This window comes from Marmota monax, unplaced genomic scaffold, assembly GCF_021218885.2.
Source record: "Marmota monax isolate L192 unplaced genomic scaffold, Marmota_monax_Labrador192_F-V1.1 WCK01_AAM20220418_F8-fsc00027, whole genome shotgun sequence".
Lineage (NCBI taxonomy): Eukaryota > Metazoa > Chordata > Mammalia > Rodentia > Sciuridae > Marmota > Marmota monax.
The window spans coordinates 3,404,696-3,431,581 of NW_026694617.1; the positions used below are offsets into that span (position 1 = coordinate 3,404,696).

Consider the following 26,886-nt stretch of genomic DNA (forward strand, 5'->3'; position numbering starts at 1 on the left):
AGTCATATGATCTAGCATATCAGAGTTTAATTCAACACCTTAAGTAAATCTGATGAAGATGACAAACTTGATTATTGATGATAAAAGGGACCCAGAAATATATATATATATATATATATATATATATATATATATATATATATATATATATGATTGTGTTAAAAGTGAAATGCATTTTTTAATATTTCCCATCTCCCCTTTATATTCCCTGAGTCCTTTTTGAACAGGTGACTTCTTTACTTTTCTGTATTCTCAGTGGTTAACACAGTGCCTGGCACATAATAGTGGCACCATAAGTGCTATTGAATAAGTAAGCTATCCTTTCTATCCCTCCCTTTTTCTTTTTTTTTTTTTTTTAGTTTTAATTGATTTTAAAAAATGACAGCAGAATGCATTATAATTCTTATTACACATATACAGCACAATTTTTCATATCTCTGATTGTATATAAAGTATGTTGACACCCATCCATGTCTTCATACATGTACTTTGGATAATGATGCCCATGCCCATCATATTCCGCCATCATTGCTAATCCCCTGCGCCCTCGCTCCCCCCCCCCAGCCCCTCTGCCCCATCTAGTGTTCGTCTATTCCTTGCATGCTCCCTCTCCCTACTCCACTATGAATCAGCCTCCTTATATCAGAGAAAACATTCACCATTTGGTTTTTGGGGATTGGCTAACTTCACTTAGCATTATCTTCTCCAACACCACCCATTTACCAGCAAATGCCATGATTTTATTCTCTTTTATTGCTGAATAATATTCCCTTTTCCTTTTTACTTCTCACCAACATTATCATGATATTGGTCTTCTCTTCTCTCTCCATTAAAGCTGAATTTCAAAAAAGGATTTAGTATTTTAAAGCACATTTGTTTTTATATGTCTTCCAAATCTTAAAATATTACCCTTTCCAAAGTTCAGGATAATTATTTTAATTCTGGATTCAAATGATTGCCCACAATCTTTAAATTATTTATAAATTTAGAAATTAAAAATTATGAAAAGATATATTACTTTGTGAAGCAAAATATTTATGGTTTAGTGTACCATAAATCATGATACATATAGTTATATTATTTTATCATAAGAGGATCTTTCCATTTTCTAAAAGATATTTTGAATCCTGCTGTGCACCATGGATTGTAACAAGCCCTGGTAAATCAAAGATGAATACTCTATAGCCTGTTATCTCAGAGAATCTAAAATGCAATGACGGAAAGAGATCGATCAATAGACAATTATAATTACTGTAATAAGTGATATCTAGAATAACAAAAAAGAAGACAGGACAATGACTTTCTTAGAGCTAAGAGAGGCCAGAAATGAAGACACTGTCAGAACAATCAAGAAATTTTTCACAAAGAAATAACATTCTGAGTTAGTTTTTAGGAATCAGTGAGAGGCTCCCAATTAGAGAAGAATGATAAGGTCATTTTAGGCAGAGGAAAGAACAAGTGGTTAAACATGAGAGTAAGAAAGCACAACAGTAAAAGCCACCCAGATGCAAGATGTTCAGAGGGTTTGAACTGTGGAGGAAGCATCCATGGGACTCCACTGGAGTTAGTTTGAGCCAGACAGTAAATGGCTTAACCAGACAGACAAAATGGGGCTGAATTATTTAGGTATTTTTTTAACCTATGGAGTGGAAGTAAAGAAGTTAAACTTAAGAGCTAGAGTAAGAGCAAGAGAGAGACAAAGAAGGAGGGAGGAAGAGATAGGTAAGGCACCTAACCCCAGAGATACTGTAAAGGAGAGCCATGTATGGGCCACAGTGAAGCAGGAAGACTGTCACCAGGTACCTGCAACAATTCAGGCAGGAATAATGAGAATTAAGAATGAGGGTAACGAGGAGGGAGGAGAAGAACCAAATTTGAGTTACAAATTTTAATGCGGCATTAATATGACTTGTTGATCAATTTCCTATGTATAATTTTTAAAAATTCCTCTCTGTGCCTAACCTTGGTTGCATCTTTGAGAATTAGAAATCTGCAGTGTTGCTTCTGCCAAGACCTAAGACAGGGAAAGTTAAGTCTGGTGGTTAACTGAGAATTCCTGCATTACAAGTCAGCAACGTGTTGAGTTAGTCAGCAGGCTGCCTTCTGATGTCTTAGGGGGTAAGTGACCTACACATAGGCACAGATGTAGACACCACACTCAGGCTTGTCCCCTCATCTCTGGCTCACAGCCCTTACAGTGGATCAGCAACTTATGCCTAGGTTTTCAGTTTTATTCTAGTCCTTCACAGAGGGAAATAAAATGCTTCCCAATCCACAATTTGTTAACCCAAGTCCATTAAATTCTAAGTAGTCCTTGAAATTTTTGTTACTAGATTCGGGCATTCTACAATAATGGGTTTCCAAGAAATGAAACCAAGATCACATAGGAACTTTAAGCCTCTCAATTGTTCAGGAGCCCTGCTACCTTCTCCCTACCTTCTCCCACAAATGCTATCACTCTCAAATGTTACAACAGCTCCCAGAATTGCTTTCAATCAGAACCCCTAACCCAATCTCTGTAACTTCTAAAATAATGTACCTGTTCACTAGATGAGGAGATGGAATGTAGTATTATGATGTTGAAAATCTCCTAATATGATGAAGGCCAGATTTGCAACATAAGCAACAACGTAGCTCAGAGCACCAAGTCCATTGAATTTAGTGATGCCTACTTTCCCTCTCTAATGACTGGCATTTTGGAAATTATTTCCTTTATTTAGATGGAACTTCTAGCCCCAAACCCATTTCCCATACTTATTACTAATTTAATAATAAAGTGTGTCTGCAACATATTTGCCACTATTTAGGATGAATGAAAAGATGAACAGAGGTTTCTAGGTTGAGAATTTAAAAGGATGGAGCCACCATAACTTGAAATGGGGAGTTTAGGAAGACAAGCACAGGTAAAGGTAACAGGACAAGTATTATTGCAGAAAGTGTCTTTATCTTAAAAGGTATTTGAGCACATTGGAAATGGATACTAGTGCTTGTTGAAAGAACAATTCCCAATATTGTCTTTTTTCCTTTACAACTCACAATATCAGGTTTGTATCATCTTTACAATTGAAGGTGAATTTATTCCTATTTTTTTAAAGTGGGACATAATAATGAAATTTTATGTAATAATCTGCAGTAAATATTAAATATGTGCTATTATAGGGAGAAGTGAACTATTTCCAGCCAATAGTTAGGCTTTTGAGGTATCACAGTAGTTTTAAATTCATAGCAATCCATTTTTATTTGTCCACTCAATTATCATTAAACAAATATTATATTGAATACCTACAAATTCCCCAATGTTGCATAAGACCACAGTGAATAAGATGGAGTCCCTTCCCACAAGGGCTTACCCAATAGTGGGGAGAGTAAACAATTAAAGCAATAACACACAAGTATATAAGTATGTGCTCAGTGAATAGCAGAGTGGGGGTAAAAATAGTTTCCAGTAGTATTTGACCTCTAAGTTGAAACCTAAATAAGATGTAGCATTAGCAGCAATTTCACGTTTAAGGCATCATATGCATATACCTTATCAGGAAAAAGAATTATTCCAACTACATCAATTCAAGCTACAGTGTAGAAAAAAAAGTGAACCATGAAAAACCAGGGCATCAATTGGTAGTCATCTCACTTAAAAGGCATAAATTTAAATCCAAACATTGCCTCCAAAAATATGATTCATAGGCTTCCTACTTGAAAACGATATGGTCCTTGTTTCAAAGCTTCAGGAGTTTGAAACCAGATCTACTGAATTAGTGTCTTTGACATGAGAACCCGCATCTTCAACTGAATCACTAGATCTGGTGAGATGTACTCCTGTTTGGAAACATTGGTGCAAGAGCATGTGTAGAAAGGGTTGCAATCAGAACTTCTGAGACATCATGAAGGAGCTGCAAAAAATGCCTCCCTATGCCTCAGGCTTCCAGTAAGACATACTCAATTATGATAAAGATAGACAATGAACTTAGTTCTATGAGTGAAAGAAATTAATTGTATACATAACTCACACATACCCAGAAAAGAGGCACACTGAAGAATAGGCCAATCTTAGGTACCGGCCCCCAGAATAAAATGACAAAACATTGACAGGGGAGGTTTTCAACCTACCTAACACAAGAATAAACAAACAATAACTGTATTTCTCAGTCAGCTGTTAATTATTCAAAATGTATCATAGATTCTTTATCTCTGAGTACCATGTTGTTTTTCAAAAAGGTTAGCCAAATTCTTCTAATTTACATAGGATCTCAGATTTGTAAAGGACCTCATACTTATATAGTCCTATCCCATCATTTTACAGAAAAAGAAGTTAAAGCCTGGTTAAACAATGTGGCAGAAGTTATACAAGTTATCTAGCCGGCAAAGCTATAAATGCAAGGGTCTTGGTCCTCAGGTCAGTTTTCTTTTCATAGAGGGTAAGAGACTTGAAAAAGAGCAGAAAAACTGGTGTGCAAATGTTTCTTTCCTAATAGTTAATACTTTCTAAATCAATTACTGACCATGTGATGTCGAACCACAGATTTCATCTGCTTATGCTTTATTTTTTTCCAAAATATTGCTTACTCTCTTACACAGAATAGTTACTAAGTATAGTTTTCAATATGTGGAAGTAATTAACGAGTTTACTATTGTTATTACTTATTATTAGCCAACTATAGTAAATACCACACTTATCATCAGCTTTATATTAAAGTAGAAACCCATAATCAGCCTTCCACTTTTTCTTTAAATTTTCTGTATTTTTAATTTTCATCATGTTTTCTCATATCTTTAATTCACAAGGTACTTTTAAGAGTAAAATGTATAGCCCATGATAGCATACTTGTTTAGACTTTTTAAATATATGCTTAGAATCAAAGTCTGCACTCTAAAAAGAAATGAGTAGATCTCCAGTAAAAATAACTTTTATTTAAAAGTATCCTCTCCAAATACAGTGAGCACTGGAATGCTAATTCACACCTCCTTTATAATTCAATTGATTTATTCAGTGTCAGGATTTGGGCACCATGTTAATATTACTGCAGTGTCTGGGTGTGTTGTATTTCTTCATTTGGAGTTATGGTTAATTTTAACACTGTCAAAATGTAGCAGTCTTTAGTATAATTAATATGTTTTTTCCTCAGGTTCTATAAACTATCATGCTAAAACCCCATATTTGTCTTAAAGTATGAGCGAAACCTCTTACAGACCTGTTCCATGAAATCTAAGTCTGATGTGATAGAATTACCCAACCAGTTAGAGCTAAGGGCAAGATTAGGTTGTGAGCACCGAAATGTAATTCTGTTCCAAAGTGAATCAAAAAGCTGGCATAAATAGAGATCATTTCCCAAGTGAGAAATGTATGGTGCATTTGTGACTCCTTAACACTGCCTGAAAATGTTCAGAACTGTTTAAAGAGAACCAAACTTGGAATTATTGGGCATCACCTCTCACTCCATGATAAACAACTAGATAGTAAATGTTAAAATACTCATGAAATTCAGACCTGTGAGTTTTGTTCAAAGTTTAAGGTCTCATTTGATTTCCTTTGCCCTCTTCTCTCCCAAGAAAGAAAGGAAAATAAATGATCATTTAAGTCAGAAATTATGAACTCATTTAAGGTTTTTTTAATAGTCATTGAAGAACAGTATATAAGCATTTGGCCCTAACTGCATACATACAAATCTACACACTGAAAAGCTTTCCTAGGGTATAAGAATTGCTTATTGCTTACTGTTTCTTTTCATGCTGTTATGTTGATTTTTTCCTAAAAGCGGGCGTTTTAGCATTCTGACATTTCCTAACTGCTTATGTATTGGAGGAAGAAGGAAAGTGGAGACATAATTAACGAGAGGTAAAGTTCATAATATATTTGCCAGCTACTCCAGCTACCAAGGTTTTTCCTTTGGTGCCATAGTAGCAGTGTTCTCTTGATCAAGACTAAAACAGAACAGAAGAGAAATATCTGATCAAAAGAGAGATAATTGAGATAACTGTCTAATTGTGAACAGAAGTGTCTAAGGGAAAAACTTTAAAGGCACTATGCAGGAGGAATTTAGGATGAAAAGATGCATTAAGTTCAGTTCCTTGATGATAATACCAGAAAGGAAAACAGAATGAATATAATTCTGCATTATTAACAGCCATTGAAAGAAGCAGGAAATAATCTCTAGGGGGAAACACCAGAATTTTTAATGGATTTATTATTCCCTTTATATGCTGATACTGTGGACTAATATCTGACATGGTAAGGGGCATTGGTTTTTGTGGGCTTCACATTCCTTATCTTTAAAGTGAAAGCTCGGGATTAGATTAGGGATCACAAATACAACTCTGCTCATGCTGACCTTCCTCTCCAGCACCCATGGCAGACACTGATAGCAGATAAAGGGGCTTCCTTTGCTAAGCCCAGATTGAACTCATGACTTTAACACAGCTAGGCAGCCACTACCCATCACCCTGTATTGTTCAAAATGGAATCAAATTTTCTTCTCAGTTTTAACATGAAATAACACACTTTTCTGCTTGAGAGCTCCAATAGGAGTATAATTTAGAATATGTTAATTTAAAAATACCTTAATTTTAAGACACAATTGCTGGCAGAATCAATGGAAATAACTGCTAATTTAAAACTGCAATGTAGCCAAAGATAAATTCTCAATTAAATCCTAGTCATTGTTATCAATTCAAATTTAATTCCACAGAAATCTGACCTGTACAACTTGTGACGTAGTCTTATTATTTCTGCTGTGTGTTACAGAGATGTATTTCCATATCATTTTATTTATAGCCAAGTAAAACTTTTCAAATTTTGGAGAAGTATCAATCTCTGCAATTAATTAAATAAATAAAATGTATTGGATAAGATCTTTGAGTTAATTTATTACATTTAAAATGTAATCACAAACCATGAGAGACCACAAATTCTTTGTGGAGACCATACTGAACTGCTCAAGCACTCAAGTAGCTAAAAACATACTACTACCTCAGTGTCTATATGAGTCATCTGCCTATTTTGCATAATGTTGAATTATTACATTTCTAAAACTCATTTCTTTCAATTTATAAATTAGAACACTATATTGCCTTGGTGCTTGCACTAGAAAATGATGGTACTTTGCTTTCTTGATGCAGGAAATTTCAATAGCAGAGAAAGAAATTGAAGGACATCATCTTGTTGGAAAAAAGTCTTTGGTAATTCTCCTTTCCAAAGTGTCTTCATTTTCTAACTTTTCATTTTCTACCAAGAATTACAGGGCTAAAGCCTCTACAACATAAGTGGAAGGTGCTATTTTTTGTAATGCACCCCAAAGAATCAGGGAGAAAGATACTTCTGGTACTTTATTCTGTCATTGAGTGGAGCACCATGTACAATTCTGGGAGATGCGTGCTTTCTAATGAGGCACTAGGTTGTGAAGAGCCAGTGCATGATTAAATGGAATCATGAAGGTAAAAGTGTGGATTCCCCACCAAAAAACTTGCAGGTTGCTTTGGACTGAGATGCAATTAAAAGCAGAATTCATGAATTTTAAGTGGAGAAAGACCTATAGAAAAATCTGGCATGAAGGACTCCTCAGCCACAACCTGCCAATACTATGGACAGAAACGTAAGTGTTTTTTAAGTGATGAATACTAGAAAACAACTCTTCAGTATTGCTTTTATGGTAGATCACAGATTTTGTGTTTGTATTAAAAAATGCCATTTCTTCAATATAATGATTAGGAAATTTTTAACAAAAATTAAAATATATCAAAGCAAGTTGGAAATGTTAAGATATTCAGTGCCTTGTTGTGGTTATTTTGATTTAAACGTTAGGAAATCATTTCTTAGATCATGAGACAGTTCTGGGTTGCTATGCAATCAAATAAATGAATATATAGTATTTCCTGTAATACTTTTAATTTTTTATACAATTAGTTACTGCTTTTTAGTTTTAATAAGTGTTTAGTAGCCTCTATGATATGAAGTATGTTGGTATTCAATTCCATTTTCAATTAACTCCATTTCAAAAACAGGTTTTTAAACTAGCTCTACTTATGCTAATCATATTATAAATTAATACATCAAGGAAAACAGAAATAGGGTAAATTGGGCTAGACGGTTTGCATTAAGATCCAAATAAGAGACCCATTATCACACTAGATTTGTTTTTAACAGCATTTGAAAAGTTTTTTAGGCAGGCTCAGTAAGTCTTAAAGCATTATTTCTAAATTTAATGCTTTTGTGAACTTACGTCACAGTTAAAATTACCCTAATGCACCTTTTTGTCAATTCTTCACAATAGTATTACAAAAGGAAGGGAGAAGAGGACACATTTAAAAAGCAAATGAAAAAGAGCTCAATGGAAGTCTATCAGGCTACCTGTTGATGAGCATATAAGAGAGTCATTAATATGCGGATCATTGACATGATAGGCCATAATGACTCCTCCAGGGACATATCAGTCTATTGTGTCAGAGACTAGTTAGAGATTCATTAATGTGAAGACTTGTGACTTCTTAATATACAAATTATTAATGCAAAGCACTGAGGCATACCTCTCAAATGTCCACATTTTGTGTTGCACATTTTCTTTGCCAACCCCTCACCCTCACCTTTTGTGAACTATTGTCTTTCTTCCATCTTCTGTCACAGACACTTCACAAAGGATTCTACAACTCGTGTGTAGAATCCTACCACTGCACCTTCAAAAACCTCCTCCCCTTCAGCCCGTTTCTTTGATTTAAGGCAGATTTGTACACATGAACCATTGGAAGCATTTTGACTAAATCAGTCAAAATTTAGGATAAAATATGATTTTACATATTTATTCAGTGTCAAATTGACTTTTGGCTTATGACAGAACAAAATGAAGAAAGCACTGTTTTTTAAAAAATGGAATTCTGAAACATGAGTAATACAACCAGCAGCTGAATAACTTGGGCTGAAGTAGGAGAGGAAAGGGCAATGGAATAGGAAAAAGAATGAAGAAAACAGAGAGAAGCTTAAGAGAGAATATAAGAAGAAAAAAAAAAAGAGCAATTAAGCCAGGGAAAAAGTAAATATTTATACCCATGTCACACATTAAATGAGAAAATGGACTTAAATCACTTTGTGCCCAGAACACAGCAGTGTCTATAAGTATCAGCTCTTATTATTGTGATGAGATTTTGCATTTATGCAAAAATAATGAAATTAATGTTCACAGTTGCTATTCAAACTATATGAAAAATAATATCACTGAAGATGTTCAGTCTTAGAAAAAATACTCTATAAAAAAGGAGATCAAACTTTTATTCCTGCAAAAATAACCTACAGAATCTATGGAAAGGTATTAAAGTGTCTTTTGAAGCTTATCCACATACCATATTATGAAAAATATGTTACAGCATAACTTTCCATCTGAGACTTTATGTACTGCCTGTATTCACTTTCTTTCCACTTTATTATTTGAATCTAATCTAAAATACAATAATTTTTATTGCTATTTCTCTACTAAATTTCAGAAGAAACAGTTCCTTGTAAACTCCATATGGCCTAAACTCTTGCAATTTGTTTACAGAAGTTCATATTTATTTAATATCCTTTCCCCATAAAAATCATTAATATAACTTTTAAATTAACTTCACTGCCTTGAAGAGATACTACCTAGTTTTTATTTAACATTCTTTAAATAGGAGGCAATATTATTTTTAACATAAATAACATTTGATATACTTGTCACAAGCAACTAATTATAGTTTGTATTCTGGCTAATGTTAATTTCATAACTAAAGGCCAGAAAACACCCAACAGTTATTGGTCCTACCCAGGTTCAGAGATGATGAATGAATATGTAAACTGAAAGAAAGAAGCCCAACTGATTTAGAAAGGTCACAGTACCATCTCGTTTTCTTTAGATCCTACCACTGGATATGATAGAGGAAGTAAGGAGTTCAAAAATGCAAGATGGCTCACCAAGACTGCATTTTGAGTCCCTGATAAAATAGAGCAAAGTTCATACAAAAAAAAAAAAATCCTAAGACAATGAAGTGGGGAAGGCTAAAAGGGACTGTGGTTGGAAATTAGCACCAAAAAAATATGCTGTTTAAGGAAAGATAAGCTAGAAACCACATACAAATGGGAAGAATAAGGATCAGGTTACTGAGGAAGTTGAGCCACATACTGAAACTGCTAAAAGTGTTGGGTACAGGAGCCAAGTTCTGCTGAGATGCAGTTATGTTAACAAAATGAACATCTTGGCCACACTTTGAGCAAGACAGCAGGACTTTATAATCAACACTGTGCAGAACACTGCTCTCAAATGCATTTAAAAGACTCAGCACACCAATTGAACACCATGCTAAATCCGAATAATGTTGGAACCAACTCAACACGAATTCACTCAACAAATATTTAAAATGTGTTAGATATTAGGCTAGAAGTTAAACACCACTAGCTCAGATTAAAGTTGAATGAATTGTGCCTTAATGAAGTTTATAATTTAATAAAAGATAAAAACAAACCAGTATTTGAAAATCACGACTGCATATCTCATAACTGGTATGTTTCCTTCTAGAGGAAAATAATAAGAGCACTAACCCAAATTTAGGGAAGGGAGGTGATCATGGAATGTTTCCAGGAGGAGAAAATATTTCATCTGAGACATGAAACTTCAATGATTACTCAGAAGAAGATGCAGGAGCAGGAGAATATTCCAGGCAGACGGAGTACTATTAGGCATTTGATGGGAGAGATTCTGTCTACCTGCTTCTCCACAGATTTAAAACTTAAGCAAATACTAATATAGTTTCTATCAGCTCAAGGGCACATCCCTAGGATAAACGTAGTTTGCCTGAGAAAGATCAAGACTGCCAAAAGAATTTACTCTTTGTTCTAGCCAAAAGTCTGAAGATGAGCCTCTGTTCACAATTTATTAGAGCATTTACTACAAAGGATTCACAAATTTGAATCCTTCCTTCTCCCTTTTGAAATGTGTGTGCATCCCCTCTGATTGAAGAGTGCATTTGCTCCAGGACCCGAATTCCTTTACAATGTAATCATCCAGAAGGATAGGGCCTCTCCCAGTCTCTGTGGAAGGTCGGAATCCTAACAATTGCCAACAAACAGACACAGCTAACCTAATCAGCATTTATATAGACCAACTCTTCCAAGCTCCTGTTTGCCTCCCTCTCTGCTCATTCATTTTCTGTTAAAAATGTCCAGTCTACTCTGCACAAATTTGAGTTCAGTTCAGTTCACACTTTCTTCTCTATTGCAATAGTCTATTAGTGATTAAAAGCTGTCCTTACCATTTTATGTCTCCAAACAGAAAAAATAAATACTGATGTTTGCTTCATTTAAATGAATGCTTCCTTTTTAAATGGAAATTAACCCTACCATGCTGAATAGTGTTGTTTACCTCAAAGAAATGTGTTTTTTTCTCCAATTCACCACAGAGGTGAACTTTAATAAATATTTTATTAAGCGTATCTATGGTATCTCAACATCTCACTGTTCTTAATGTTGCTATTCATGTCTATGATGTTTCTTGCCACATTATCAAATGTATGATTTCATTCAGATTTACTAAATTCCCTTGACATAAACAGCATTATTCTTTTGGTGGATATTGCAACTAATTAACAGATTATCAGTATTTTAAAATTATACCTCAGAACACCATTTATGTTGTTTACTCCATCCATTTCCTAGCCTGGCGCTCCTCAGAAACATGCAGAGAGCCTTTAAAACATACCTGTGCCAGGGATTTGCCCCAGACCAAGTAAATTAAAGTCTTTGTGGTCGGGCCTGAGGATGGGTGGTTTATTTTTCCCTTTTCTCTACACAGCTGAGTTTGAAAAGCACTGGTTTATACTACTATGCCACAACTGATTTTCAGTACATGAAGGTATGGTTATGATGAAATTAAGTTCCTTGCTAAAAATATTCTGGGATAGAGTTAGGGAGGAGACGGGTATACATAATCAAAAGCACAGGCTTTCATGTCAATTGTACACCAATTGTATTTCTGCTACTGTTGGAGCTGTAAAACAATTTTCATTCATTGTGTGACTTACATATTCACAGTGAATTTAAACTTGCTTAAAAAAACTATAAAGAAACCTAGACATTCTGGGGGGAGAGGATAAAAGATATTCATCATTTCTATGTTAACAATTATTACTTATTATAAAATCGGCTAAGTTTATGAAGATTTGTACTTGGACTAGCAAAATGTTTTCCAGTTGGTATACTAAGTGGCAAATTGCCCAAACAATTATGGTAAATGCAATCGCCCTAAAGTGTATGGTCATGTGCACAAGTAGGTTAGCTCTCATAAAAGAAACAATCAGTCTTGGGTGAAAATAATAGAGATGAGATGATAGTTGCTAAAAAAAAAAAAAAGAAGGCAGAACAAGAATATAATGGTTTAAATTCAAGTCCACAGATATACTAAGAGTGTAATATGCTTGGATCTGATCATGTGCAAGATAATATTTCATACAAAAATGCCATAACCACACATATTCTAGTCTTTTCATGACATGGTACATAAGTGAAACCACTTACAAGATTATATTTGCTGTCTTTCAGAATCACTTTCAATGGTTAGTTTGATTTTTATGTACATAGTGCTGATTTTAAGGAATTTTTTTATAAATACCAATTTACATAAACTTATTCAATCTGTCTAGTACTTAAAGTCTATTTTCAAGATAATGAGAATATTTTGAAAATAAAAAAAAAATAATAGCTACAATGATTTAGTGCTTTTTAAAGATAACCTAATTGTGGGATTTCTTCTTTGAGTAGCTTATTACACAACTCCACCTTTACTCTAACAATTATTAACCAGGTTCTTCATTCAAAAAGATGGACCTATAAGACACGTTTTAAGGATCTGAACTCCCAGAAGGCCAGAGGAAAGAAGAAAAGGGGCTCAGAAGAGTTTAGTGTCAAAGACAAACCACCCCTAATTGTATGTGTTCATTTGTGCCTTTCCTGAACTCTTTTTACCCTCAGATACCCTTTGGGTAGAAGTCACCCTCATGGAAAATGACTCTTGTGGAGTTCACAGGAGACCCAAAGAAAATTAGAAGAGAAAGGCTCATCACTTGAAAATGGTGGAACCAAAGATGGACAACTCCCCCATTCTAAAATACAATTCCCGACTCTATACACTGGCCTCAGTGTGTGATTTGTTGATGAGTAAGCAGAGCAGGTTGTAATCCAACACTTAGGCATTGTATAATTCCTATACAGCAGCCAGCATCAGACTTTTTAAAATAAAAGCAATATCCTGTCACTGGTAAGCTTAAAATTGTTCAAAGACCCCTTCATTTACATTCAGAATAACAGTTAAACACTATAGTGAGTAAAAATGCTGTCCACATGCTCCAGATAGTCTCTCTGACTTCATCTCCTACTCACCTTCACTCACTCTGCTTCAGTCACACTGGCCCCCTGGCTACTTTTTAAACACTCTTGTTCATGTTCTCCTCAGAGAATTTGCACCAGCCAGTCCCTTAAGCACAGAGCTCTCTTTTCCCATATAACTTCATGGCTGACTCTTTTCAAGCTTCTGATCAATCATCACCTTTCAATGAAGCACATCCTTTAGTTAAGGAAGAAGATATTCCATATTCTACTTACTCTTCTCTGCATTTTATTTTCTCAATTGCACTTATCATCTTCTAACATAACTTGCTTCTTATTTAGTCTATTATTAGTTTTCCTGTCTAGAATATAAGCTACATGAGGACAAAGGATGTCATTTTTTTTTCATGGATATATCCATAGAGTTTAGGATCGTTCGTGGAATGTAATATGCATTTGATACATATTTGTTGAATGAATGTTTTTTTTTCACTATCATTTTGCAAGCTGAAGAGCATCAGCTCTACTGATATTCTGATAATTCTTTTCTTTCATGTCACTGTTATTAAAGAAGAAAACATATTTAAATAATTTCCATGATCCATCCAAGAGGATAAAGACCAAACTTCTTGGACTAGTCTTTTATATTAATTTCAAATATTAACCTTAGATTTTAAAGAAAGAATTTGGATCAAAATTAATTACAACAGGAAATAGCCCTTACTACAGGACTATTATTGCAAGATGAAATATCTAAAACTCAAGCAGGTGTGGTGGTGCATATCTACAATCTCAGCAGCTAAGAGAGGCTGAGGAAAGAGGATCACAAATTCTGTAAGTTCAAGGCAAGTCTTGGCAATTTAGCAAGACACTGAACAATTCAGCAAGACCCAAACAATAGAAAATCCTTCTCAGAAAATCTTTAATCCAAACTTACAAATAATATTTTCAATGGAAACCTATTCAGATTTATATATTAAAAGTTTATGGGAAAATACAAAATGTCTGTAATTTAATTTTTAGCTAATTTAATTGAAACAGTTATTCTGAAATGGTGAAAAAAAATTTATCAAGGTCATGCATCAGCTACCTCAATAATACATTTGTACTTTGGATAGGGACTTCAAGTTTTATACACAGAGTTATGGAAGGTATTGGGGACTACAGTAAAATTATTAATGAACTCTGAGAAGTTAAGTGTGGTGATATAAGAGTTAATTGATATATCATTAAAAATGAAGCATGTTATTATTTTGGCAATAAAATTTTATGATTATTCAGACCTTATGCTAATGTCCTAAAATACATGTTTGCTTCTTATTATTATGATAAAAGCAAAACATAATTTTAAAAGTTTTTAAAGTATTATGTCTAATGATTGTAGTACCAACAGTATTCCCCTTGAGTTTGTTTAGATATATGCACATGAGTGTAGTCCTGAAGATTACCCAGGGACACTCTGATACTGAACTACACTTCCAGTCAAGTTCTTCTTCTTCTTCTTCTTCTTCTTCTTCTTCTTCTTCTTCTTCTTCTTCTTCTTCTTCTTCTTCTCCTTCTCCTTCTCCTTCTCCTTCTCCTTCTCCTTCTCCTTCTTTCTCCTCCTTCTCCTTCTCCTTCTTCTTCTTCTTTTTAATTTTATTGTGAGACAGAGTCTTGCTAAGTTGTTGAGGCTGGACTGGAACTTGTAATTCTCCTGTCTAAGCCTTCCATGTAGGTAGGATTACAGGTATGTGCCACTATGTCCAGAAAGCTCATTAATATTTTTCAGAATACTTTAAACATATTCTATATTCAGCAAAATCAGCAATTGGCTACAAACTAAAAAGTAACCACTGCTTGAAGTTTTTAAAAGTAAAAAAAAAAATTGCCTATAAGAATCAAAGCAACTGAATTCCTCTACTATATAGTTTTAAAATATTAATATGCACAAATGTGAGAATTATTTATATTCTTCTTGAATTTTTCTATAAATATAAATTATATCAAAATAAAAATTAAATAGTATTCATTAAAGTGTGGCAGACACATATCACTACCTCATTGTAGGACTTAAGTTAAAAAAAAAGTTATATACATTACATTACATTTCTGACCTCATAAACCTGGCATTTAGTTGGGAAGAAGAGGACAATTATAACTTTGGTTTTTTTTTTTTTTTTAAGTGAAGAAAAGGGCAATATTTGACTAAACACCAGATGAATGATGGAGGCATTAAATGCCATTCTTAAGGAAGGGAAGAATCTGAATAATTTGGAGACGCCAAGAAAGCTTCAGGAGGAAAAATAAAAATTTGAACTTGTCCTTGATAGAAAGTAGGAATAGGATAGTCAGAGACAAGAAAAGTCAGCTTTCAAGTAGGCTAGTGGCATGGATTGAAACAGTAAAAACAAGTGGAAGAGCTAGAGTTTACATATTGAAAACTTTAAAAATACACGTTTGGCTCTGTCCATCTTTACATATAATTTTTTATAATTTAACCAAGTAAGTCCAAATGCTTCTTCTCAGCACCCTGCCTATGTTATGACCAACAAAATATAGCCACAGAATTGTATTTTTTTGGTTCATGATTTAAGTGTAGTAATCATGATCTTATTTGAAAATAGCCTAAGCATTTACGGAAATGCTTTAGAGTAAAATAATTTTAGGATTTTTTTTCACAAAAATTTTTGCTTTTATCAAAACTACACATATTTAAATAAAAAATTCAAAAGTGATAAAAATAAAACGTGAAGATCTAAAAAAAATAGTCATGTATGGGGAGTACCTAGAAATGCCACCATTGTAAACATTCTGACTAAACTGATATAGAGGGCAGTACATCAAAGGTCTTCTTCCTTCCAGACATACAATTATAATATTAAACAGTAAATCTCTTGCTAAATATTATTTTCTTTATCTATAAATATGTTTCATCAGATATAATAATGGCAAGCATAAACCTATTCATCTAAGGATAGCTTTTTAAATTTGTATTCTATAGGCTGCCACTCTATAGGGAAATCCTGCCAGAAATATTGTTAATTTAAAAGAAGCATAACAAAGTAATGCAAGCCCCAAAATGTGGATAGATCAACAATAGGCCTTGGGCTCAGGTTGAGCTAAATAAGTTTTATGAGATTTGTAAACAAGTAACTCAAATGTTTGCATAACTGCCATTGTCAGCAAATGTGACTTGATTTACCAAAGATAGCTTTGAATGAGATGTTACTAATATAGAAAATATACACTATTTGAATAATGTTTTATATGCACTGTACACACATGTGCACACACACATAAAACTGAATGAAGATCTTACATGTACATATGTGTGTATGAGTGTATTTTCCACAGAAAAATCAGTGGAATTTCCTAAATAAATTATCAACTGGATTGGCTGCTCTAGTTATCTACATATATTCACTGATTAGAACAAAGAGCTGTTACTTAAAATTGTATACGAATATACAGACACATCATACACATGCAATCAGGAAATTCACATATATTCAAATGATTTGTGCTTGTAAATAATATTAACCTTTTCTACAAAAGAATAGACTTAAGCTTATTTAAATTTCACTTGTTCTGCATTACATTTGATTTTTCAAATTTACTCAAATTCTTTTTAAATATCTTTATGTTCTTAAATGGAATTTTATTTAATAACTAGATGTCTAGAAATAGCATAACTATAATTCTAAGTTATTCTCTGTTTATCTAAGAGGTTTTCAGGAATTCTAATATAGCTATATTTTTAGATAGCACTGAAGAAAAAACAATAACATTCTGAAGTATTTTTAAATTTCTAATTTTATAAAATGGTCTCCTTCCATTCTCTGGCTTCCAAAGAAATAGCATAATAATAATATCTTCAATACTCAGAACTGAAAGCTAAGTGTGCTGGATTAGGAAAGCTCCTTAGCCAGCCAGCTGTTAACCCATTGGCTGCCCCTGACACAGCAGAGCCAAAAAATGTAAGACCCTGTAATAAGGATATTATTCACCCCTAGAAGAATTCAGCTAGTGATGGGTTTTTACTTTCTGACTTTTGCATTAAAATGTCACGAACTAGTTTACTAGTTTATTAGCTTAAGCCTCTGGGGGGAAATCTAAAGTTATTGAGGTTATTTGACAGGAAAATTAGAAATCAATGAGAGAAACCATGTAATTCTGCTTAGCTTTGAGTATAAAGTATAGGAATTCCAACATTTAATTCAACTGAAAGAGTAAATGAATAACTGAAGACAGAATAATATGAAAGACTATAGTAGAGACATAGAACTTCCTTACAGAATGCATTACTAAAGAATACAATTGTCCAGGAGATAATTAAAAAGAGACATACAATCATTTGACTCCAGCGGTTTTCAGAATAATTCTGCCTGAAAGCAAAGGACAGAATTAGATAGTTTCTTCTACAATATGAATCAAGGAAAATTGCTTGGAAATCAAGTGCCCTGGGCTGGAGATGTAGCTCAGTGGTAGAGTTTGCCTGGCATGCACAAGGCCCTGGGTTTGATCCTAAGTACTGATAAAAAAAAAAAAAGGAAAGAAAAGGAAGGAAGGAAGGAAGGAGGAGGGAGGGAGGGAGGAAGGAAGGAAGGAAGGAAGGAAGGAAGGAAGGAAGGAAGGGAGGGAAAATAAAAGAAGAGAAATTCAGTGCTGTATTAAGATCAGAAACATTGATAATTATTTTTTATGCACCTCCTTAAGATTGTATATGAGGAAGGCAATCTCTTTTTCTGTTACATCTGAAAAAGATTTTTTTCTACTGTTAAGTGCTTAAATAAACTAAATTGTATCAATATGTTATGAAATAACAAATTTTAATCTCCAAAAGGAGTTGTTGGTAAAATAAATTTTTCCAGCTTCATTCCATGCACAGTTTGTGAAGCTGAAATTTACCTGAACAAAAATTCTGTGGTTTGCAGTTGGGTTAAGACACCTGCAGTAATTATTTTAACAATGAAAATTAGCTTGAGGTTTTTCTTTTAGAATTAGAGTCAACAGGTTAGGGTTGTACCTTGGCTTAATTTTGTAAAACAAATCAGAATACCACTGGTAGTTAGGGTTAGGAATCCTGATACTATCATGGGTTGGGAAGTGTTTTCACATGGTTAGGAAAAGCACTGTCACTATCCAGCATGATTAACAAATATCTCTTTGGAGGAGGGGAAGTAGTTTGACCATTTGCTACTTCAGACTTCAAAAGGGGCAAAACTCAAGTGCACAGCTGCGCAAAGAGAGCCACTGTCTTACAATATTACAATTATAATTGTGAATTGAATAGCACTAATGGACAACACAGATCATTTTCAGAGTAACTGGGGGTGGGGATATTAAATTTTCCTAAGACATGTTTGTTTAATGTACAATCAGTCTACATCATCAAACAATACAGTGAAACAGTCCAGTTCAGTAATTTATTTCTATTCTTCATAAAAAATTTTAAACAGCAGGATGGCATTATATTAAGCTTTCAAAATCAATTGTTATTTATCTAATGGATAATGATACCACCATGCTGCTTACCCTTGGAAAGTTATCAGAGCAACAGAACAGAAAGCTGAAAAGATTTGAGAGATGTGTCCTGAGAAGCTTTCCCTGTTCATGTAGTGGTAGAATACAAAGAATGCTTTAAAATAGAGGAATTTAATAGAGGAATAACCAAAATGCAGTGATAGAGCATATATTTTCTTAGAGGAAAAGAACTATATAAGCTTCATATTCTAGCCATAGGTATAATGTTATGGTAGGTTGAATTGTATGAAGCCAATGTTTTGGTACAAAAGAATCCTCTTTAAAAGAACCATCTTAAGAAAAACCATGTGGTAGTTCCTTTAAAAATAGACCTAGTCTCTAACTTTTGAACAGGTAATTTTCCAAAGTTTTTGTAACCTAGAAATTGCTGGAATTTAAAAATCATTTGTCCCCACAGAAGCATAAACATTAGTTTCCCTGGTTAGTGCCCAAGAGCTTATTGAACATGACTAATTTTGAAACTATTTATATTAGCCTGGGTCCTGGCAGCTGAAATGATAATGAGGGAAGAAAATATTTCTCCATTAATCTTAGACGTAGGACCAGCTGCATACAAGAGTTTATCACATTGTCACTGATTCAAACATTGGGATAGATGCACATATATGGTAGCTAATATGGTTCTCATTGCAGCACTGTCAAGTAGAAATTATCATACCTGTTTTGCACCCTAATAAAATGGATACAAAATATAATATCCAAGTTCGAATCATTGGCAATTAGAGTTAAAGCCCAAATCTGCCTTACTATAAAGCCTCTGCTATTCCCATTATGCTTCATTAGTTTTGGAATCCACAAGCACCAATACACAGACATACTCCAGACCCCAGAGCCTTTGGATCCCTTACCAGTTATATACTCAAACCTGCCTTGTACCCTATGGTACTCTCTGCTCTAAAATTATCCATTTCCATTGTTTCAAAATGCACTCAGAACCCTTCTGTGAAACCAATTTCAAGGTATGTAAGACAGAGATAGTCCCTGCCATTCTGAAGATGTCTGCACTTAAGGGAGGGGTGAGGTGTGTGCACACATCCAAATACATAAACACACACACACACACACACACACACACACATACACGTAAATTCATGCAAGATTACAAAGTGAGGTATCAGAGTATAGATTATCTCTTAAATCTGACAGGACACTGGGCAATCAGGCCCACCAGGAATCTACCCTGAGGTTACTTCCCATACATTATTCCTGTAGGGGTTTGGGGCAAGAACCTAGAATAGGTACAAGAATCACAGCTAACAGAATTAGAGGAAACTGAAAAACTACACTGGCTTACTTCACAATGGTGCCATCATTTCTTTGCCTAGAGCATTTTTGGCTCAGAGTTCTTGGACCCTGTTCCATTTTTTTTTTTTTTTTTTGCAGGCTGCAGATGGGCTTCTGGTGAGTAAGTTAGGCTTACAGGAAGGAGCATCCACTCCAACCACAGCATCCATAGCACTTTCTTTCAGCAAGAGGTTGAGAGAATTCCTGAATGAAAAGAATCCCTCATTCCTCTTCTCTCCAAAAAGTTTCATACTAATCCCACAATAGTCTAGGCTAATGGGCGTACAGATTTCTACAAAACCAGGAAGCTGTGAAGCCCTGGTAGACCTCCAAGGAAATTCTAGGCTAGTTGGCTTCTTGCTGTCAACCAGCTGGCAGCTTCCAACACCCTCTTGATGGGCCTGTGCAGCTGTGTTTTATGTTTCCATAAGTCCTTGCCAAAGCTCCCCCCCCCCCACTTAAACAGACCCAGCTTCCACAATTAGCAGGGACTCAAAATGAGTTAGTTATGGAATACCTTAGGTCCCAGAGGCCTCATGGAGATATTTACACCTCTTTGGACTATTTCCAGGACCCCAGATTATGCTATACTGGTAAATGAAGGAAGTTTCACAATCCAATGGCTCTATCTGGAACTTGTAACATGGCCATATCTTGTGCCCCATTTTCCAATGCTTTTCTTAGCCTCCTTTTAACAATTTTACCATCCTGGAAGATAAACTCTCCACATTCTTAAAATATGCTTTAGAAAAATTTTTTGTCCCTTTCCTGAATGTGCCTGGTTCTATTACTCTAGTATAAAAAAAGAAATATTGAGTACTAATCATTTTTTTCCCTTGGCATTAAAGTCATCTAGGGTTATATTTGCATTAACCTGGCCAAGTTATAAAAACCATCCAACACCTATATCATGCTGTTTCTTTGCTTAAAATAATAAATTGGTTTCACTTAATAAAATACAAAACCAGATGAAGTCAACCTGTGTACCCAACAGTTGAGAACATACATTAAGCTGGTGGAGGAGAAAAAAACAAGGTGCTGAGGAGGCCACTCTCCTAGCCATCACTCAAGGTCAGTTATAGATCACACATTCGAGAAAAGCTAAAATATAAGTATTTCTTATTATATTTTGAGATATGTGGCTTATATTGTATACCCAGAAAACCTGAGCTTGGGTTTGTTGTTTTCCTCTGTCTTGGGGACTTTCCTTGTCCTCATAGGCCCATGTCTCTAGGCACACTTCTCAATTGGACACTGTTGCCTAAACATAGGACCTGGCACACAGGTCCTTAAGAAACATGTGTTCAATTTGTTTTGGAACTTGAACAAGGAAACCTACAGTGTCTGGAGAAACAGTGCAAGTCCAAGAATCAGGAAATTAGTTAGCTGGACAAGGTTTGGTAATGATAATGACCATGGTGATAGTTAGCTTTTGATGATTATATGCAACCAACACTCTTATGAGAAACTTTAAAAATATAATCTCATTTTACATTAATCATCACAACACAGACTTTAGAACCCCTTATTTGACTGGTAACTTAACTGAGGCTTTGAGAAATAAATAGATCCGTAACCACATAGTTATTAAGCATATGTTTTGCTGGTATTAATACGCACATCCTTTCCATGCCAAAAGTAATGCCTTTTTTACACTTTCTAGTCTGTTACTTCATTTTTCATGTGTAAAATTTTAATGGTTGCTAAGTTCTCTTCCAGTTTTAAGGTACTCCAGACATAAGGTCACACATATCTCAGGAAAATTTACAGTTCAGTTTGCTTGTTGATTCCAAAGCTGCAAGAGGGTTGGGGGTGTAGCTCAGTGATATAGTGTTTGTTTCACATGCACAAAGTCCTGGGTTCAATTCCCAGTGCTGGAAAAAAAATCTTGCAAAAGACAAAGGAATGACTTTTCAAACCTGAAAATTCAGGAAACCTGAAAAGAAATGGGAAATGGACTTAGAGGGAGCTTAAGCCTTAACAGAGTTTCTCAAATATTCCTAAAGTTTGAGTTAGCATTGCCTTTTTATGGCAGCCAATATTCATTGATAACTTCCTATGTTTGAGACACTACATCAAAAGTTTATGTGTATTACCTCATGGAAATCTCAAACCCTTATGGGGCACAGCCACTTTTATTCCCAAGTAATAGACAAGGAAACCAAACTTAACTTGCCCAAGTTCACATATAGTAAAGTTAGAAATCAAACACAAAAATATTTATGAAGTCTATAATTTTTCATTTTGAGAGTATACCATTTCTGCATGCTATTTTTGCTTATTTATCTATGTGCATTTAATGTGATTTATATCTATGTTTTTCTTGTCATACATTTTCAAACAAACCCCATGGAATGTAGATCCGTTTAGTAGCTTAGTTTGTTTGCTAGCACATAGTCCAGTGCTGGATATGTGGTGATACTTAACAAGTATCTCATGATGCATGCCTTTCAGTGCAATTAAATACCTTTGGGTCATTCTCAGTCACATGCCTCTCAGTTACAGACTATGCTTTCCTCTCCCTATATATATTTCTTTCTGTCCAAAGTGGTTAAATTAACAAGCATCAAAAGAAAATAGAAAGTCCACACCAATGTGAAAATTTGCCAAACTTGACCTGAGAAAAATCTCCATAGAGAAAACACAAGGCTTGGATGAATGATTGACATAACAGAAATCCTACCGCATAGTGTTCCCACAGTTCATCCCATACTTATTACAAGGGATTATTGACACTTTCAGAAGATACAATCTCAGGATCCTGATAGCAAATTAACTTTGGCATTAAGAGTAATTGAAGTTAGATGTTGCTCTGTGCACCAGGACAGACAATTTTCATTTTAACTCAGACTTATGTTGCACAATATTATTAATCTACTTGCATGTATGAAGCAAAAATTCACATACATTTCTCTTCTGTTTTTTACTTTGAAAGAAATGACCTCCAATTACATAACAAATGTACAAACACTCAATAAGAGACACTTTTAGATATTGTAACTATATGGAAGGAGGAAGACATTGTAGAATCTATAATTTTTATCAAGTGTGTTTGTTCACTTTAATTTTAGCCAAGTACACATTTTGTGAAATAACACTAATAAGGTGTGCTCTTTTTCTCTATTCTCAAATTCTTCACAATGAAATCCAACTGCTATATTCATTTAGAAATTTGATAATGCTCTCTTGTGTGAGTTTTAGGAATATTTGAAACCCCATTGCATATAAATTATATCATGGAAAAGCTGTATAAATATTCTATTATGGCACATGCTGTTCTAAGGATCTGTCAGGATTTCCTTTATACACTCCATTTTGAGTGGTATATAAATCAGATGTAAAAATTCATGTTGGACTGAAACTCGGCACAAAAAGCCTCCTCCAGAGGCAAATGCTTTTTTCCAAGTGTGGTTTGAATTATGTTGGTCATTTTTAAGTTATAGAAGTGCAGAAAATGTATTTGTGGTTTTGAAGGAGAGAGATTTTTTCCATTTTTATAACTCATTAGGAAACTTTACAGGCCTTTAGACCATTTTGTGGTTTAGTTCTTCTCAGGTTTTTCCCCAAAGCAATATTAAAACTTGAATGGTGTCCGCTATGAATCCATTGATGACTGTTCTGAATACAAATGTCTGTGCAGGTATAGATAGTTGTACATATCTTCAACCAGGAGAAGTTCCAATAATATCATGACTGAGGTAGAATATTAGGCCTCTATTTTGCTCTTGGTATCCAAATTTAATCTATCAAAGGAATCCCCTACCTAAACTATAGTTCAGTGTGGATTCTTTTTCATTATAAAGCTGCATCTTTAAATTGCAGGAAAATCCACTGAGTTAAATGCTGCTTCTTTTATGAACCCTTTGACAATAAGGCTATACCTTTCTTAAATTCTGTTTTCTCTCACTTACAGAGCAACCTGCAGCATGTTTAACAGATATTCACTGATGACTATCTCATGCATAAAGTATTTAATATATGCAAGTGTATGTAGAGAAATTAGTGTGCTAAATACCATTATTTTGTTTCTACAGTGAGTATGCTGTTGAGTAAGTTTATAAACATTTAAACTATTGTTTTCACATATATACAATTATGATTCTATTAGCTCTCTTAACAGCATCAGTTAAAATCTGAAAAAGTTGGATTTGGACTAAGAGAGTTGACACAATTCACAAAGTTGATTAAGTTACTCTTTCAAATGACTTTAAAAGAAAATGAAAGTAGAAATACTTCATATGCCAGAATTGCTTCAACCTAGACTACACTTAGTTCATTAATGCATTAAAACAACACATTTAGTAGTTACTATTTATTGTCGTATACATTAAAACAAAAAGAGGTTAAAAAGTTCCACTGTCATAGCTTATAGGTTTTTTTCACTAAATTCTACATAAAGAACTAAAATCTGGGTGTTTTCATTCCTACTACCATTCCCTTTTCATAGTATTACATTATTTCTGATACAGTTACTAAACTCTTTATGTTTAGGGACAGTTAGAATAGATCACTCAGAGGATAATCAAATATTTGCCTGTGGAGAGAGGAGCAGTGTGGACTTGTCCTTCAGGACACTGTGCAGAGCAGAAGGAGACTAACTCCTCCTGAATACTTTATCTACTAACCCAGTGTCATGGAACTTAGCCAACACTGCACTATCGAGAGAACTGAATGCCAGGGATTTTTTTTTTTCATATTATTAGGAGAGCAGGGTTACTAATGAGGGGTCACATCCCAAATCTCTTATCTATATAGCTGAATATCCTTATTTCTATTTGGGTCATATTTTATTCTGCTCCATTTACTTTTAGTAAATTATACTAATTTGGGTCCCATAATCTTACATTTGGTTATAATTATAAACTATATGTAATTTATATATCATTCACATACTTAACATCATTCTGCTAGTTTATAATTTAAGTATTATCTCTTATGATTTAACTTAACATGTATCACTCCAAAATTCCCTATATGCCTCAATTAGTCATTAAAATATTTTGTTTTCATTTTTGGGAAAGGTCTACAAGTTTCTGAGAACTATGTACATACTGAATATATAGTTTTATGTTAATCAGAAATGTTTCGAAGTAGAGCACAGACACTTTAAAAGTACTAAAAATAAATATACTTTAAATGTCAAAATAAATAGCTTATGAAGAGTCTGAATTTCGTGGTTTAAAATTGATTTATAACTCATTAAGCAAGTAATACACATATTATAGTTCCCCTACCATCTATTACTTTATACCCATTTTTTTTAACATTTATAGAAGAAATAACAGAACTATTTGACTAGCATTGACCTTGTTAAGCCTGACACCACTGTTTTACATAGCAGGCAGTATATCTTTTTTAAAGTAACTATTTACTACAACATGTGATATAAAGGACAGCATTAAAATCTTTCAAGATGATGAATAACAAATAATTGCAAGATATATCCTCACCTTGATTTTACCTTTAAGCAGCCTTTTATTTGTCTATTAGAAACTTCTTCCCGTGGCTTCACAGGCTCTGGCTCTTGTTCTTTCTTTTGACAAACCAGTGCATAATTTGTGCCATTATTATTTGACCAAAATGTACCAACAGAAGTTTCATAACGTATACAAAACTCAACTTTACTGCCATCTTTTTGATAAGGAGGAACTAATGAAATCTTAAAGGAGAACTGATCAGTTTCACCATCACATGAATTAGGAACATATTCTGCTAAAATGTCATAATGTGTCTGCCAGTCATCTAAGGACATTCTCACATATACTAACTTCTCAAAAGAAATATTCAAAACTCGAATAATGCCTTTCATACTTGTAGACCCAGGAAGATATTCAGTTGACTCTAATATTGCTTTCTGTACTTGAAGTTGTTGCATGAGATCTTCTTTTGAAGAAGGCAAATCAAAGAGTGGAGATAGTACATACTCTTCAGTATGGAAAACATCCTTCTTTAAGTCAAAATTGGTTGAAACACTCGGTAATTCCCAGCAATCAAATTCTTTAATGGACACAAGATTGAATCCAAAGTTGTCAGCAAATGAAACTCTTCTGGTACCTGAAGTTGGGGTGTCCAGGTACATGTCTTCAGAAGATTCAGAACCTCGTCTACTGGGTTGAGGAGAGAAGCCAGGCTTGAAATTATCTCCAATGTCTTCATCTTCACAAACAGAATCAGATAAATTAGGAACTTCTAAAAAATTATCTTTGCTAATCTGACTGGGTACTTCAGAAGGCTCCATTGGGCTCTCTGATATCAAATAAGAGAGAACTATACAACTAGTAGGGGCTGATATTTGAGATACTGAGGCTTAAAATAAGTGTAATGTTACAGTTGACATTGCAAAAAGGAGTCAGCTCTATAAATAGGCTCAATGGCGTGTAAACTATGCTAGCCTGCCTCCAAAGGCCTTTAATATGATAGCATCCACGCTTGCTCTCGCCAGTGTGTCAGATTTAACTCTCAGTATTTAAAGTTGCATTTGTTTATTAACTGAATTCCAAAGAGGCACTTATAGAACATTGTTCACTGTTAGAAATTCTGAAAATTTAGGATGAAAATATTTTAATTGGTTGATCTTAAAAACAAAAACTTAGAACATTTTAAAAGGAAATAAAACTAGTAAAATAATACTAAACTTATAGTTTAATTTTAATCAATCCATGGAACCGGGAAAGGGAGACAGGGGAGTATAAGAACATTTATAGATTTAAAGTCTGTTAATAATGATAGCAACAGTGATTGGAGACTTAAAATGTAAA

General features: G+C 34.2%; 1 protein-coding gene across 1 annotated transcript in view; it reads right to left on the reverse strand.

The window, feature by feature from the left end:
• The window catches only part of Ppp1r3a (protein phosphatase 1 regulatory subunit 3A), a 39,134-nt gene extending 12,686 nt beyond the window's left edge, over nucleotides 1-26,448 (reverse strand). The window contains exon 1 of the mRNA XM_046422365.2: nucleotides 25,579-26,448. Coding sequence (XP_046278321.1) covers nucleotides 25,579-26,366 — 788 coding nt within the window. The 5' untranslated portion in view covers nucleotides 26,367-26,448. The remainder of the gene's footprint in view (nucleotides 1-25,578) is intronic.
• Between the last annotated feature and the right edge of the window lie 438 nt (nucleotides 26,449-26,886).